Source organism: Oncorhynchus kisutch, linkage group LG5 (assembly GCF_002021735.2).
Source record: "Oncorhynchus kisutch isolate 150728-3 linkage group LG5, Okis_V2, whole genome shotgun sequence".
Taxonomy (NCBI): Eukaryota; Metazoa; Chordata; class Actinopteri; order Salmoniformes; family Salmonidae; genus Oncorhynchus; species Oncorhynchus kisutch.
In genome coordinates this window covers 62,994,661-63,009,796 of record NC_034178.2, presented here as the reverse complement: position 1 = coordinate 63,009,796, position 15,136 = coordinate 62,994,661, and the positions used below count along the sequence as shown (strand labels likewise).

General features: G+C 41.7%; 1 protein-coding gene across 3 annotated transcripts in view; it reads right to left on the bottom strand.

Moving 5' to 3' along the window:
• LOC116374233 (vitamin D3 receptor B-like) overlaps window positions 1-14,927 on the bottom strand; it is a 100,321-nt gene extending 85,394 nt beyond the window's left edge. For 2 of the 3 annotated variants that reach the window (XM_031825633.1, XM_031825635.1), the window contains exons 1-2: window positions 14,341-14,927; window positions 14,016-14,095 (exon numbers count right to left, since the gene is read on the bottom strand). In XM_031825633.1, coding sequence (XP_031681493.1) covers window positions 14,016-14,079 — 64 coding nt within the window. In that variant the 5' untranslated portion in view covers window positions 14,080-14,095; window positions 14,341-14,927. The remainder of the gene's footprint in view (window positions 1-14,015; window positions 14,096-14,340) is intronic. The other variant, XM_031825634.1, reaches the window with a different exon arrangement.
• Window positions 14,928-15,136: the final 209 nt, after the last annotated feature.

Below are 15,136 nucleotides of genomic sequence, written 5' to 3'. Positions count from 1 at the left end.
GGGTGACTTTCACTTTTACTTGAGTCATTGTCTATTATGGTATCTTTACTATTACTCAAGTATGACCAGTGGGTACCTTTTCCACCACTATTTAACACCAAACATCAACCTTTTCCACCACTATTTAACACCAAACAACAACTTTTTCCACCACTATTTAACACCAAACAACAACTGCTCCTAGGGCGCCGATGACGTGGACATAAATTAAGGCAGCACCTGGAAGACACATTTCAGTTGAATGCATTGTTGTGCAACTGACTAGGTATTCCCTTTCCCTTCCGTAAACCTGACCACAATGTTCCATTTGGAGTGGGTGGTAAAAGCAACATTGTGAACCATTGAACTCCGTTGAATACACCCCAGGCCCAGGTAGTCAATCTAGCAGCACCGACTAACTAGTCGACAGGAAAGAGGAGCTTGCGAGTGACTCATCCTCTCCGCTTCTGATTTCTTCATTCAAATGACTGAAATAACATGCATGAGTCACAACCATAATGATGAATAATTATCTATGGCCAAGACTAAGGAATGGTATCCGGAAGCATATTAGGAACTGTATCCGGATCAGTTGGATGTTTTCAAAGATGATCTGTGCTGGTACTGAAAAACAGTGACAGAGTAGAAGTGCTGATCTAGGATCAGGTCCTCCCTGTCCCTATAGCCTAATTTAATGAATTATGTTCTAAAAGACTGATCCTAGATAAGCACTCTGCTGTGATACTTTGAGCTCTGGAGGACATGGAACTCACGGGACATCTGAACCTAGACCAGCACTTAAACGCTGTTCATTACCAGCAACTGGGACTGTGAGAACCAATAATTTATTACATTATGTAAGCCATATTACTATAGAGCCTAACTATCGTACTGAATTATTGAACAACACCAGGCAGTGGTGGTGTTTGTAGGCGAGAATTCTACTCTTGGAGGAAGTAAAGGGTTTGTTCATCCAGAAATGTGACATCTTTGATGTTTTCATACCTCAAGAAAAGGTCCAGGAAAGGATGCTGTTGCACCATCAGTATTGTAGGTCCTGCGACATGCATGTCTCATTACAAAATTAATGAGGAAGTTTGACACCATCTATATAGATGAAATTAGATGACATTAGATATAATTAGGCCAACCTTTATCATTTCTTTAGTTTCCATGTCTCCTAATACAAATAGCAGGATCATATAGGCCTACACAACAGATGGCAATAACAGGTTAAGCGTTACACCTAGGACCACTTTTGTAAACATCTGACAAACATTTGACTAACGGATGAACTATCCCTTTAAAACTCATGCAATCCCTTTAAAATGGTCAACTAATAGACTTTAGTCTAGGTGCTGTATTTATGCTAAAACTGAAAAGTAGTATATCAAACACCTGAAGACATTCAATGAAAACGGTAGATGCACTCCCACAATTTCAACCAATTTAACACGGTCAATAAATCAGGGGTGCATGGTGGTTTGAATCTTGTACGGAGGTGTGTACATTTCCAAACATTGTTGCTGTTCGCTGTATCTTCTAGCCATTGGCACTGTTGCAAGCTCCTATTGCAAAGAGTAGAGCAGTATAGTTGTGGGCAAGGTCAAAACTGACCATGGCAGTGTTCCAACCCTCACAAAATACCTCATTTCCTTGTCTCTTTATTGTTACTGAGCATATAAAGGACAGGTAAAGGGAAACTAGCCATTGGTTTCACCTATCCAGTCACCCAGGAGGCAAGGAAGGGGCACTCTGAATGACCGTATCCTGGGATTTCTTTATTCTGTATCTGCTAAAAATATTTGTATAACTTATACAGTGCACAGGCTTTTAGTTTGGCAACCTTTTACACCCCTGCTGGCTTACCCCTATAAGCCTTGAAACACATCACTTATTAGCAGTTCAGCACATCAGCATTTCTCCTAAACCTTTACCATCAAAGTAGACATTGAACGCTTATGACCAAACTGGCTAAAACTCTGTTGTTAGCTGATGGTAGCTATTGCTACCCACATGCTAACCTGAGTGCTAACGTTACTAGCAGCAGTAATAGTAAATCCAGGTATAGTGGATAACACAAACATTGGCTACCATGATATCCTACAAGTTATATTGGCCACTGATGATCAGGCAGTTCAACTAAAATAAAGACATACCTTGAAATAAACAATTACATGAATCAGATTTTGTATTTGAACATTCATTTCTGCAAAACGTGCAATGTTGATGGAGTTGTAGCTTGCTAGCTTATTGCATGCTAGACCCGAGTGGGACAGTTCATTTTGCATGGACAGGTGCACTTAGATAGCTGGCTATCTTTGATTGTTATCATCTACTAGCAAAATAACATGACAAAACTTTTTGGGTACTTTAGTACCTACTTATCCGATTCACTCCATCACAGAAGCCACCAACAGGCTGTTTCTTTCTTCATCTCAAAGCCACAATGTATTGTTGGTACTGTATATGAGTTTTTGATAAATGTACTTCAAAATCCGAAAATAGAAATGTATAATTATTTTTTTAAATTTAAACTTTTGACATTTTTTAGATGGAATATAATTTGTGAAATATATATTTGTAGAAATATATATTGTGCAGGATGCAGAGAGGATTTTCTAAAAGTGATAATTTTCCCTAACTTAATGAGAAGGGGAAGGGGGAGAAGGATGCAAACAGGAATTTCTAAAAGTGATCATTTGCCTTAACTGCTCACAGACAAGCAGGAAAGAGAAGGAATAAAAACTTCACAGCATCATGTCTCAAGAATGTCAGCAATGAGCTTACGGACCACATCCCGACACACAAAAGTCGGAGACGGAATCACATCCAGACCTATAACAGAGCTGGAAAAACTAGAGGGTGGAATGCTGGTGGAGTGAGAGAGAAGGGGGCCTTCTCCGAAACGACGGAGCCCAATGAGCGGCTGGCTCCCTATCACATCACATGACGCAATACCAAAAATGGCTCAGAAATGGCTCCCGACTGCCAAGAAATTCCGAAAAGGAACGAGAGAGAGCGAGAGACAGAGCAAGAGAAAACACAAGCGATGTGTTTTACTGCATCTCTGGCTGGGTCACTACAAGTACAAAACAGACATAAAACAAATCAGACCTGGAATGACCCTCTCCATGGAAAGAGAGAGGGATAGAGAGAGAGGGATAGAGAGAGAGACAGAGAGCGCGTGAGAGAGAGGGAGAGAAATAAGCAACTTTACAAGGCGAAGAGATGTGGGGGAGGGGGAGAAACGTTGAGAAAGAAAGAGTCGGAAACAGAAGCAAACAGAGAGAAAATAAGAAAGGAATACATAAAAACAGGGATAGACGTGTCAGAAAGAGGGATAGGGGATGCAGGAAAGAAACCCTAAAAAGACAGTGATCAACTGATGGAGGAAAAGAGAGAAACTGGAACAACAGAATAGGCCTGGATAGACACCAGTGATTCAGAAAACTTGAATGTCCTCAAATGTCCACAATTCATCTTGCAGCAGTAATAAAACATATAACATAGAAAAATGTCTAATAAATAGCAAAGGATATTTACAAAAAAATAGGCAGGGTAAGTGCAATTTCATAGTACAAGTGCTAAGGGGCGGCAGGGTAGCCTAGTGGTTAGAGCGTTGGACAAGTTCAAATCCCCGAGCTGACAAGGTACAAATCAGTCGTTCTGCCCCTGAACAGGCAGTTAACCCACTGTTCCTAGGCCGTCATTGAAAATAAGAATTTGTTCTTAACTGACTTGCCCGGTTAAATAAAGGTAAAAAAAAATTTTTTTAAGTGCAATTAGTCCAACATTTGTTAAGTTGCAGAATTGCATTTGGAATAAAAGAGTACTTGGTGAGTGAGTAACTGGCAGGGCACACTAGTCCAGTCCTGTCCTCTGATTTCACTCTCAATTCCCCTCTCCTTAATTTCCCTCTGTCATAAACCTCCATTGTCATATTTTGCCGTTTTAGAAGCTAATTTCCTGCAATTCTACACATTATTCCAACGAACAAGAAGAAAATTTGCTGCTACAGCCATTGTTCACGCTCATGCTCCTCGCTCACCCAATTATTTACTACTAGCTAGTGATAGTGATGCACAAGCAAGGCCTACTTGAAACATCACTATCTACTGGCAGCATTTACTCGCCAGAAGATCAAAAACCCCATAATAAAAAAATGCTAGAAAACCCTACTAGATTTCTGCACAACTAAACAGAATTTATTATGTTTTATTTTATTTCGTTTTTGAAGATAAGCTATTTTCTTCATTATTTTATTTTAATAAACTGTTTTTCGCCCCCCAAAATTATTTGTTTCAGTTCACATTTACTATAATAACCTTGGTCTCCACACACACACCCCTCTCCAGGCCTCACCGCAAAGCGAGAGAGGCAGGGGCGGCCTGCCCTTTTGCTGGGTCCCTTGCTGGGCTCTGGAGAGGGGAAAGACGAAGAGGCAAGGAGAGGCCCGCTTGGACGCACACACACAACCCCCCCCACACACACACACACACAGCCCTGTCTCTCCAGAGCTCGGGAGTGATTAAGTGCTATCGCTCTCTCGCAAACACACACACACTAGCACACACACACTCTGAACTAGCAAGGACAGGACCTGACAGACAACAGACATGTGGGTGACGTGAGTGTGTAAGCACTTAGCTCTGGTCCCAGTTACATAACCAAAACCCAAAAGTACAAACCTTGGCAACGTGTACTATGCCTCAATCACCTGCAGGTAATGATGTTGTAACACCTTCTTTGTATCATCATTATCGCTGGATACAAAAGCATTCTATTTCCACTAACTCATACTTACTCACTCATACTATTTACAATGTAACTAACTCATACTTACTCACTCATACTATTTACAATGTAACTAACTCATACTATTTACAATGTAACTAACTCATACTTACTCACTCATACTATTTACAATGTAACTAACTCATACTTACTCACTCATACTATTTACAATGTAACTAACTCATACTATTTACAATGTAACTAACTCATACTTACTCACTCATACTATTTACAATGTAACTAACTCATACTTACTCACTCATACTATTTACAATATAACTAACTCATACTTACTCACTCATACTATTTACAATGTAACTAACTCATACTAACTCACTCATTCTAACTCATACAGGGACCAAACCAAGCCAGGTGGGTTTCTCCTTTTTCTCAACCCACTGGTGGGCCCTGCATGCAACGCGTTTCCAAGAAGTCACATTATTCTACATGACTAGCCCGGCTATACTTACACACAGTATGCTTTACCTGTGACGTGTCGAGTGTTCGAACCATCAATCACTGGACATTTCAACGTGTGCCCAACACTAATAGGTGGACCTTAACGCGTCATTACGTGCACTATATACAGCATATGGCAAACACCCACACAAAAGCCCAGCTTTCTGTGTCAAATAAAGGGTAGCTCTATAGGAGGCCTAAACTGTTACATATGGGAGAGGAGGAAGTAACCAGTTACAGTGGTCATGGAGGGGGTGGGTTGGATCACTGTACTGCTGTCGCAGGGTGGACAGAAAGCTAATAGACTGTACCAACACGACTGCTCGACCCTCGTACACAACCTGCCATTGTTGTGGCTGTGAATGGCTGGAACGTGAGCCTGCATTACAATGCCCTCGGCTACTGTTCTGGGTTCAGCTCTGGTTGTCCAGCTTTTTGGCCTATGACCCTATTTTGAAAATTCTTGCGACCCCAACCATGTGAAAAGTATTACACAATTAACAACCAATGTTGACTTGTTTATTTGGGGCTGGGGCAGTCAATAGAAAAACATTCTAACAGTATTTCTGATTGTCTTCTCAACTCACCATCACACATATTTTAATGTGGGACTACGACAGTCAATTACAAATGAGTCTGACATAATGTATCTTATCTCACCACCACTAATGAGATGGGTGTGCTTGATGCATGTTACGTCGGAGCTTCTAAAAGTCAGGGGTCAACAGTGCACACCTCATCTCTGCAGTCACATCCAACCTGGTTCGATGTTTGGTTTTAATGCAGACGAGAGCACTGATGGTGCTTTCAAAACAACAGAGAAAAATACGAGATCAAATCATGACATCAGTGGTCTTCAGGTCAGAAAGTCAAGGCTCCAGAAAGAATTCAGTTGGATCAAAAAATGATTTTTCCAAGTCTTAGCATGTTTTTTTCCAGAGTTCCCAGTTGTCTTGAACGTGGCATTAATGCTCAGAGGGAGACGCCAGGGTATATTCCCTTTGAGTCAGGAACCAAAACTCCGTAGTGACACGCGAATGCGTTCGGTCACCTGACAGCTCGACCAGCTGTTTGATTTCACTTGCCGGCATGTTCAATTGACCCAGGATCACAGTCAAATGGATTGGGAAGTAGGTCCCAAAAGTAGGGTTGGGTGGTAACCAGACGTTCATATCCTCATACCATCCTTCTCTCACGCCGGGATTTACGGTATTACCAGCTTAGTACACAAGGGGCTCCAAAACCCCCCGTAAAAAAATCCCATTGGCAGTCTACTGCAAGAATGCTAACAAATTGTGCACAAATAATGGGGAATTTCCACGGAGGCTGCTAGCTAAATATGTTAACGAGCATAAACGAAAATTAACAAATTGCAAAGACAGGCAATCCAGCTATATATTATAGGTAGATTATACATATATAGGTAGGAGCTACCAAATGTCATTTTTGGTGAGTGTGAATGAGATACATTGTGAAAATTAACAAAGTTTTGAGGCAAGCTTGTCTGACAGAGGAACAGTACTGGGTACACACTGTTTCTGTTTGGAGTCTGGGAGTCGCTAGGACAAAGGGCCTGCCTGCTCTGCTCGGAGAAGATAGGGGAGGAGCATATGGGCCCAGAACTGAGAGGAGAAAAAAACACAAGGAAATCAAGCTGCAGTGGCAGCTGTACAGATAACTCATGCAAAGGTTTTTGACCTCTCAAACACTGCAGAAAGCTAAAACAATATGATGCGCCGTGACCTTATTCATTCAGCAACTTACTTACAGTACCAGTCAAAAGTTTGGACACACCTGCTCATTCAAGGGTTTCTCTTTATTTTGACTATGAAACTATGAAATAACACATATGGAATCATGTAGTAACCAAAAAACTGTTAAACGTGGTAGTCACCTGGAATGCTTTTCCGATTACCAGGTATGCCTTGTTAAAAGTTAATTTGTGGAATTTATTTCCCTCTTAATGTGTTTGAGCCAATCAGTTGTGTTGTGACAAGGTAGAAGGTGACAGAAGATAGCCCTATTTGGTAAAAGTCCATATTGTGGCAAGAACAGCTCAAAAATGCAAAGAAGAACGACAGTCCATCATTACTTTGTCAGTTTCTTCAAGTGCAGTCGCAAAAACCATCAAGCGCTATGATGAAACCGGATCACATGAGGACCGCCACAGGAAAGGAAGACCCAGAGTTACCTCTGCTGTAGAGGATAAGTTCATTAGTTACCAGCCTCAGATATTGCAGCTCAAATAAATGCTTCACAGAGCTCAAGTAACAGACACATCTCAAAATTAACTGTTCAGAGTTGTATTCGGTATATACAGTATAGCGCCCAAACCTAGTACAATGTTACCACTGTGCCAGCTCCCCCTAAATGCTTTCTAATAAATGGCCATTGGTTTTATTCATCCTGCTTTCTTTCTTTCGATCATATCATTTTTATACAAGATCTCCCATTCTCTAGGCTAGAGCTGCATGTACCATACATTGATTCTACAGGCCTCCAAACATGTCTGCTAGGCGACTTGACATCTCTACTTCCCTCATCATCACCTCTTTGGCAGAGGAAATGTGATTGAGAGAGGTAGTGTTGTGGGGAGAAATTTGGCATCCCGACTAGGTTCAGATAATCTTATTACACGGTCTTATACATAGCAACAAGGAACTGCACGTTCTAGCACGTTCTAGCAACAAGGAACTGCACGCATGTTGCTGCGTGCCACCGACTTAATTAGGGGCGTGCCGCTGTGTATCTTGTCAGTACGTTATCATGCGCTTATAAATGCTCTCGAGTGCATTATGAGGTGATAGTGATGGCAGAGAAGTAGGCATTGGTCGAAAAAGAACGGAAATTCACGAGCACCACAATAACTACTCCACCCATGCTCTACCAAGGTTTTCCAACACACAGCTTTGACCTGCTACAGTAGTTATGTTTGTCTATTGTACTTGTGTAGGCAGGCTGCTTAGGATACAAACTCTGGGTGTGCCGACATGGCCATACTCGTGTTCGGAATCGTATCCGTAAGTTGACAGTTGATAGTCGGATCGGATGATACATAAGTGTTTTAATATGCCTAATTAGATGTTGGCAAAATAACTCACTGCACATTCTCACTGCAAAAAAACCTGCAGATTTGGAGCAGCGTGCAGAGGGGTGGGTCTGTGTGCCTTCAACTTGCAGCAGGCAGCCAAGTTTGCTGTCACTCGGTCAGAATGTGCATCACCGGTTAAAATTTTCCCTACACTTGCCCCGCTTGTTAGATATTATGCACATTGATAGTTTAATAGCAAACGTCCTTGCCATGTGATTTATCATAGTAGCAGGCAGCAGCAATCTAAATTATCAGACCACATACGAGGAAAAGTGATCGGGTGAAATTATGAAGTGAGTGGATGGAGAAACAACTTCAATCGATCCAATCAAAGCAGCAGGATCAATGTACAGACCGCCCTTCTCTTTACACACAAACAAGCCAGTTAAGGTATTTCGACCACGTAGAACCTCACACATGAATCTAATCTAATTTTATTTGTTACATACACATGGTTAGCAGATGTTAATGTGAGTGTAGTGAAATGCTTCTGCTTCTAGTTCCGACAATGCAGTAATAACCAACGAGTAATCGAACCTAACAATTTCACAACAGCTACCTTATACACACAAGTGTAAAGGGATGAAGAATATGTACATAATGATATATGAGTGATGGTACAGAACGGCATAGGCAAGATGCAGTAGATGGTATCGAGTACAGTAGATACATGAGATGAGTAATGTAGGGTATGTAAACATTATATTAAGTGGCATTGTTTAAAGTGGCTAGTGATACATGTATTACATAAAGATGGCAAGATGCAGTAGGTGGTATAGAGTACAGTATATACATATGAGATGAGTTATGTAGGGTATGTAAACATTAAATTAAGTGCCATTGTTTAAAGTGGCTAGTGATACATTTTTTACATGTATGGCAGCAGCCACTCAATGTTAGTGGTGGCTGTTTAACAGTCTGATGGCCTTGAGATAGAAGCTGTTTTTCAGTCTCTCGGTCCCTGCTTTGATGCACCTGTACTGACCTCGCCTTCTGGATGATAGCGGGGTGAACAGTCACTGGCTCGGGTGGTTGTTGTCCTTGATAATCTTTATGGCCTTCCTGTGACATCAGGTGGTGTAGGTGTCCTGGAGGGCAGGTAGTTTGCCCCTGGTGATGCGCTGTGCAGACCTCAATACCCTCTGGAGATCCTTACGGTTGTGGGCGGAGCAGTTGCCGTACCAGGCGGTGATACAGCCCGACAGGATGCTCTCGATTGTGCATCTGTAAACATTTGTGAGTGCTTTTGGTGACAAGCTGAATTTCTAAGCCTCCTGAGGTTGAAGAGGCGCTGCTGTGCCTTCTTCACCATGCTGTCTGTGTGGGTGGACCATTTACACAGGTGTCCCGTCAATGAGGATAGGAGGGTGCTCCCTCTGCTGTTTCCTGAAGTCCACAATCATCTCCTTTGTTTTGTTTACGTTGAGTGTGAGGTTATTTTCCTGACACCACACTCCGAGGGCCCTCACCTCCTCCCTGTAGGCCGTCTTGTCATTGTTGGTAATCAAGCCTACCACTGTAGTGTCGTCTGCAAACTTGATGATTGAGTTGGAGGCGTGCAAGGCCACTCAGTCGTGGGTGAACAGGGAGTACAGGAGAGGGCTCAGAACGCACCCTTGTGGGGCCCCAGTGTTGAGGATTAGCGGGGTGGAGATGTTGTTACCTACCCTCACCACCTGGGGGCGGCCCGTCAGGAAGTCCAGTACCCAGTTGCACAGGGCGGGTACTATGTTGTTAAATGCTGAGCTGTAGTCGATGTCAGGTAGGGTGGTGATATGGTCCTTGACTAGTCTCTCAAAGCACTTCATGATGACGGAAGTGAATGCTACGGGGCGGTAGTCATTTAGCTCAGCTACCTTAGATTTCTTGGGAACAGGAACAATGGTGTCCATCTTGAAGCGTGTGGGAACAGCAGACTGGGATAAGTATTGATTGAATATGTCCGTAAACACACCAGCCAGCTGGTCTGCGCGTGCTCTGAGAACGCGGCTGGGGATGCCGTCTGGGCCTGCAGTCTTGTGAGGGTTAACACGTTTAAATGTTTTACTCACTTCGGCTGCAGTGAAGGAGAGTTTGCAGGTTTTGGTAGCTGGCCGTGTCAGTGGCACTGTATTGTCCTCAAAGCGAGTAAAGAAGTTGTTTAGTCTGTCTGGGAGCAAGACATCCTGGTCTGCGACAGGGCTGGTTTTCATTTTGTAATCCGGGATTGACTGTAGTCCCTGCCACATACCTCTTGTGTCTGAGCCGTTGAATTGCAACTCTACTTTGTCTCTATACTGACGCTTAGCTTGTTTGATTGCCTTGCGGAGGGAATAGCTACACTGTTTGTATTCGGTCATGTTTCCGGTCACCTTGCCCTGGTTAAAAGCAGTGGTCCGCGCTTTCAGTTTCGCGCGAATGCTGCCATCAATCCACAGTTTCTAGTTGGGGAATGTTTTAATAGTTGCTGTGGGTACGACATCGCCAATGCACTTGCTCACCGAATCGTCAATGTTGTTGTTTGACACAATGCGGAACATATCCCAATCCACGTGATCGAAGCAATCTTGAAGCGTGGAATCAGATTGGTCGGACAAACGTTGAACAGACCTGAGAGCGGGAGCTTCCTGTCTTAGTTTCTGTCTATAGGCTTGACGCAAAGACAGTACAGTATGGTTTAGAAACTCTGTGACTGACTGACATGAGAAAGATGCTTGCTGGCACCCGAATACAAACAATACTCGGCTCACAAACGGATCCAGAAAATTGCCCATATCCGTTACTTGTTTTGTCCGACTAATCAGCACACCCCTCATTCAAACCTTTTCAAACAGCCTAATTCATTCAAAGTGTCTATAACATGCCACTCTGTACATCCTACATCCTACATCCTACATATACATAATACAAGCCTATATTGCATGTTACACCCTGACTAGACCAGCCACATCGCGTGCGCGATCATTGCAAAATAATTGTACACATACAGTATATGTTATTCCATCATTTCATCCAAACTGCTCACAGGCGTCTGCATAGCCAGGCGCTAAAATAAAACATTTATTATATTTGAGACGCTAGAGAGTACTGCCTCTCCCATCTACTCATTGGTTTTCAGGAGAATACTAACCCACGTGGGTGAGAGCTTATTCATAGAAAATTAACTAGAAATGAACTTAGTAGGTTTCCCCTTTAACTGTGGATTAATTGTCAGAGACTCGAGGTCAAAATTATACAAAGATCCAACAACAAAAAGGCCCATTCCTGACACACAGGTTAAGGTAAAATAACAACCCAATGTTCACCTCCCAGGACAAATTAGTTAGCAACAGCAAGCTAGCCAAATGTCCATGAATGTTTAATGTGTGTTTCAACCTGTCCCCAAAAGAATATGGTTGGTTCACAGTTGCTTTTGCTATTTTAACCTACGTGTCATGAACGCGTCTGGTGGGGACTGACAAAATCAACATGCACACGATACCGCACGCGCAGGCCCGGTTTGGTCAGGGTGTTACCTGTCATACACATCATAGAGATCTATCTCTAGGGGGTAACATATAACTTTAGTCAGCAGTAGGCCTACCCCTACCCCATCATCAAGAAAACAAGGGGGTCATACTTTACATTACAGTGCTCTTAGGACTCGCTGTAATTACTAACAGTAAGTGTACACAGAGTACAGGGTAAATGCTATTGTCATGACTTATTGTTACAATGTACTCGCACTGTAAGTAGGATTATGGTATGGGTTTGGGGTAGGGCTAAGGTTTACATTAGGTATACTGTTGTAATACAGTAAAACAATGAGTAGGCCTGATGCTCTTTACTATACTGTACATACAGAAATATTTACACAGGAATAAGAACATGGTTATGTAAAGTGTTAATACATGAGGATATTCTAATCTGGTTGAAGAGGTTTATTGGTCTAAACCTTTTCAATCATCTAGGCCTGAGTAAAGATCTATCAGAGTCAACATGAGAGAAATAACATGTCAAAATCACAGAGAGATCAAGCACAAATAAGGTACCCTGATATCGTTCCACTAATCTTAATAACTCGGGGGAAATATCAAATTCACATTTTCGTTGGATTCATTAGTGCCAACGAAAGTGTGCTACCTACAATAACATGACCTGTTGGGCCAGTTGACTCAATTCCCTTAGAGAGAGGCAGTATTTTGAATTCTCGTCATTTCTGATAGTGAACACTTATACGACATCACTCGTCAACACTTTTGGCTACAAAGGCTGCGTAGAAGGAAAACAAAGGACATTACCCACTTCTAAATGGAAACCGGAGCCATGTTCAGTAGGAGCAAATGGGACAAAACGTTTTGAAACAGAAAAGGTGCTGCATGTGAACGTGTCCAATAAGAGCAATGATTTGTTTTCAGTTTGAAATCGTTTTCCGACCTTGTGTCCTACTGTGACTAAAGACACAACTGTGACAGAAAAAAAAGAATGTGAGGTAAGGCTACTTACACGTCATCTATTTCCAGGATAGTTTTAGACATATGGTGATACATTTGACAAGAAAAACAAATATAAGCCCTATTTAAACATCAGTGGCAGTCAGTGCTGTTTAATATTTGGGAGGAAAACATTTTTGATTTATCAGCATGGCCTTATTTCTATTAAAGCATATTGAATGACTGTCATTCATGTTCCATTCACCCAGCTCAATGTAGCATCAATAGGTTTAGTCTACTACATGATACTCAAATTTTCCCTATACCCATCATGAGGTTGCTACAACCTAGCCTACGAATTAAAAGTTTATAAGGTAGAGACAAATTGGATTAATCAATGTGACAGACAGTGACACATTCAATATTTCCTTGAACACTCTTGCCTGCATCTAGCTGATCTAGGATGTCCAAACAGTTGCAAATGAGAGTTTCTATTGGACAAATTCAGGTAGGTTTACCCGTTTCATTCCATTTTGCAATTGTCATCTCAGTCTCCAGACTTGAACCCCATTGAAAACCTGCGGTTTGAATTGAAGAAGGCAGTCCATAAGGGCAAACAAATGATATCAAGGATCTGGAAATATTCTGTATGGAGGAATGGTCTAAGATCCCTCCCAAAGTGTTCTCCAATTTCATAAAACATTTTAGAAAAAGGCTCAATGTTGTTATCCTCGCAAGCGGACAAGGGAAACAGGGGATCCAATCATTTTCACCCCTACCTTCTTAGGGTTTTTAAAAATTAATTGTTAAACAACACCTATTTTTCAGCACAATTGTATTAGTATAACATAATATAATTGTTTTCTCTTTTGGACCATACAATACAGCTCAGTATTTGTATTATTTATTTGATACAGTATTTTTTGATCATCTCCATGGAGGGACCCAGTGGATTTGATTTAACCTACGTATTGAACCCATTAAGAACATGGTAGACGTTAAATCAGAGGGAAAAGTTGCCAGTGTGAGAACCGGGAGGCCCATTTTGAAGGTCTAGTAACAGAAGCCTAAAATGTAACTCATGTTATGTCAAATAGTAGTAGTCTGGCATATTTGGGGCAAGGGTGTCTGCAATACACTCCAGCTTTTAAAGTGCTTATCTAGCTACATTTTTTCAAAGCTATGACAGATAATAAATATTTTGGGAATCTGGAGCTGAGCTTAATTGCAAGAATGGATAGATGTATTGCATGAATGTATATGAATGCATGGATTTAAATCAGATCAAAGTACCTTACCTGAGATTTTGGCATGCCGTTGTTTGTAGATGGAGGATAAAGACTTGACAACTCTCTTAACCATTTATGTATCTCTAATCCTGAAAAAGTAGAAATTGGCTTAATCAATTCAGACTTTGTTTCCGACAGTTTGGTTGCTTGAATAATAACATTTGTATCTCTGTAAAGAAAATGTAAGACAATAATTTGAGCAACATGCGTGCAATGGTTGGATTGGAAAGATTATTTTGGTACACTGACATCCTTTAACACTGCGTTCATTTTGAGCTCGAGCAGCAGAATAGTTGTAGCTTTCACATTCCTTCTCTGCATGCGAGTTTCATACCTGTGTACAACTTTTCCCAAGACCAAGTTGCCCTTAGTCCGTTTTTCGTCGTCAATATCTATAGAAAAAAAATCCTCTCCATGTTGAATTGCAGTAAATATGTTCGATACTGTGTAATAACTGCGTATTACAAAGACCCGTACGTGATCGACTCGAAATGTCAAAACTATCACGCCCAAACGAAGGCTCTAAATGCTGGCTCTAGAGCTGATACTGATCGTTAGCGTGTAGGGCTGGTTAACCCTAATTGCGCAATCAGTTTAGGCGATGTATCAATTGTATTCAGACAGAACGCGACTGCTATGAACGAAAACGCCTAGTAATAATGGTTACGGTATTTACCTTTTTGTCATGCTCTACAAACGGAGAATTCTATAGAATAACTGTGAAATCCAGTCTTGCCAAACCCTAAATAAATGGCCATTACTTTTTGTTATGCCCCGCCCATGGACGTCCACAGTATATAATATGTTCCGTAAACCTCTCCAATAGCCAATCAAAGGTGCAATCTGCGTTAATCCCGTGTTTTGGTTGGTGGCATTTTACACCAACCCTGCCATGCTTGGTCAAGCCAAATGCTCGTAACGTGTGCGAGCTAGTCCCCTTCCCCCAAACACAGGGGTGTGTCATGACGTCAGAGGTAACGAAGAGGTAAACAACTTTGACCGCGTGAGCTTTAAAGCAACATTGTTTCACCGCAAGCACTGATCTGCTACAGCGCTACCTACTATAACGTTGTAACAATATGATAATATATGCACTGAAAATGAAACGATATGATTATCTGCCACAAATA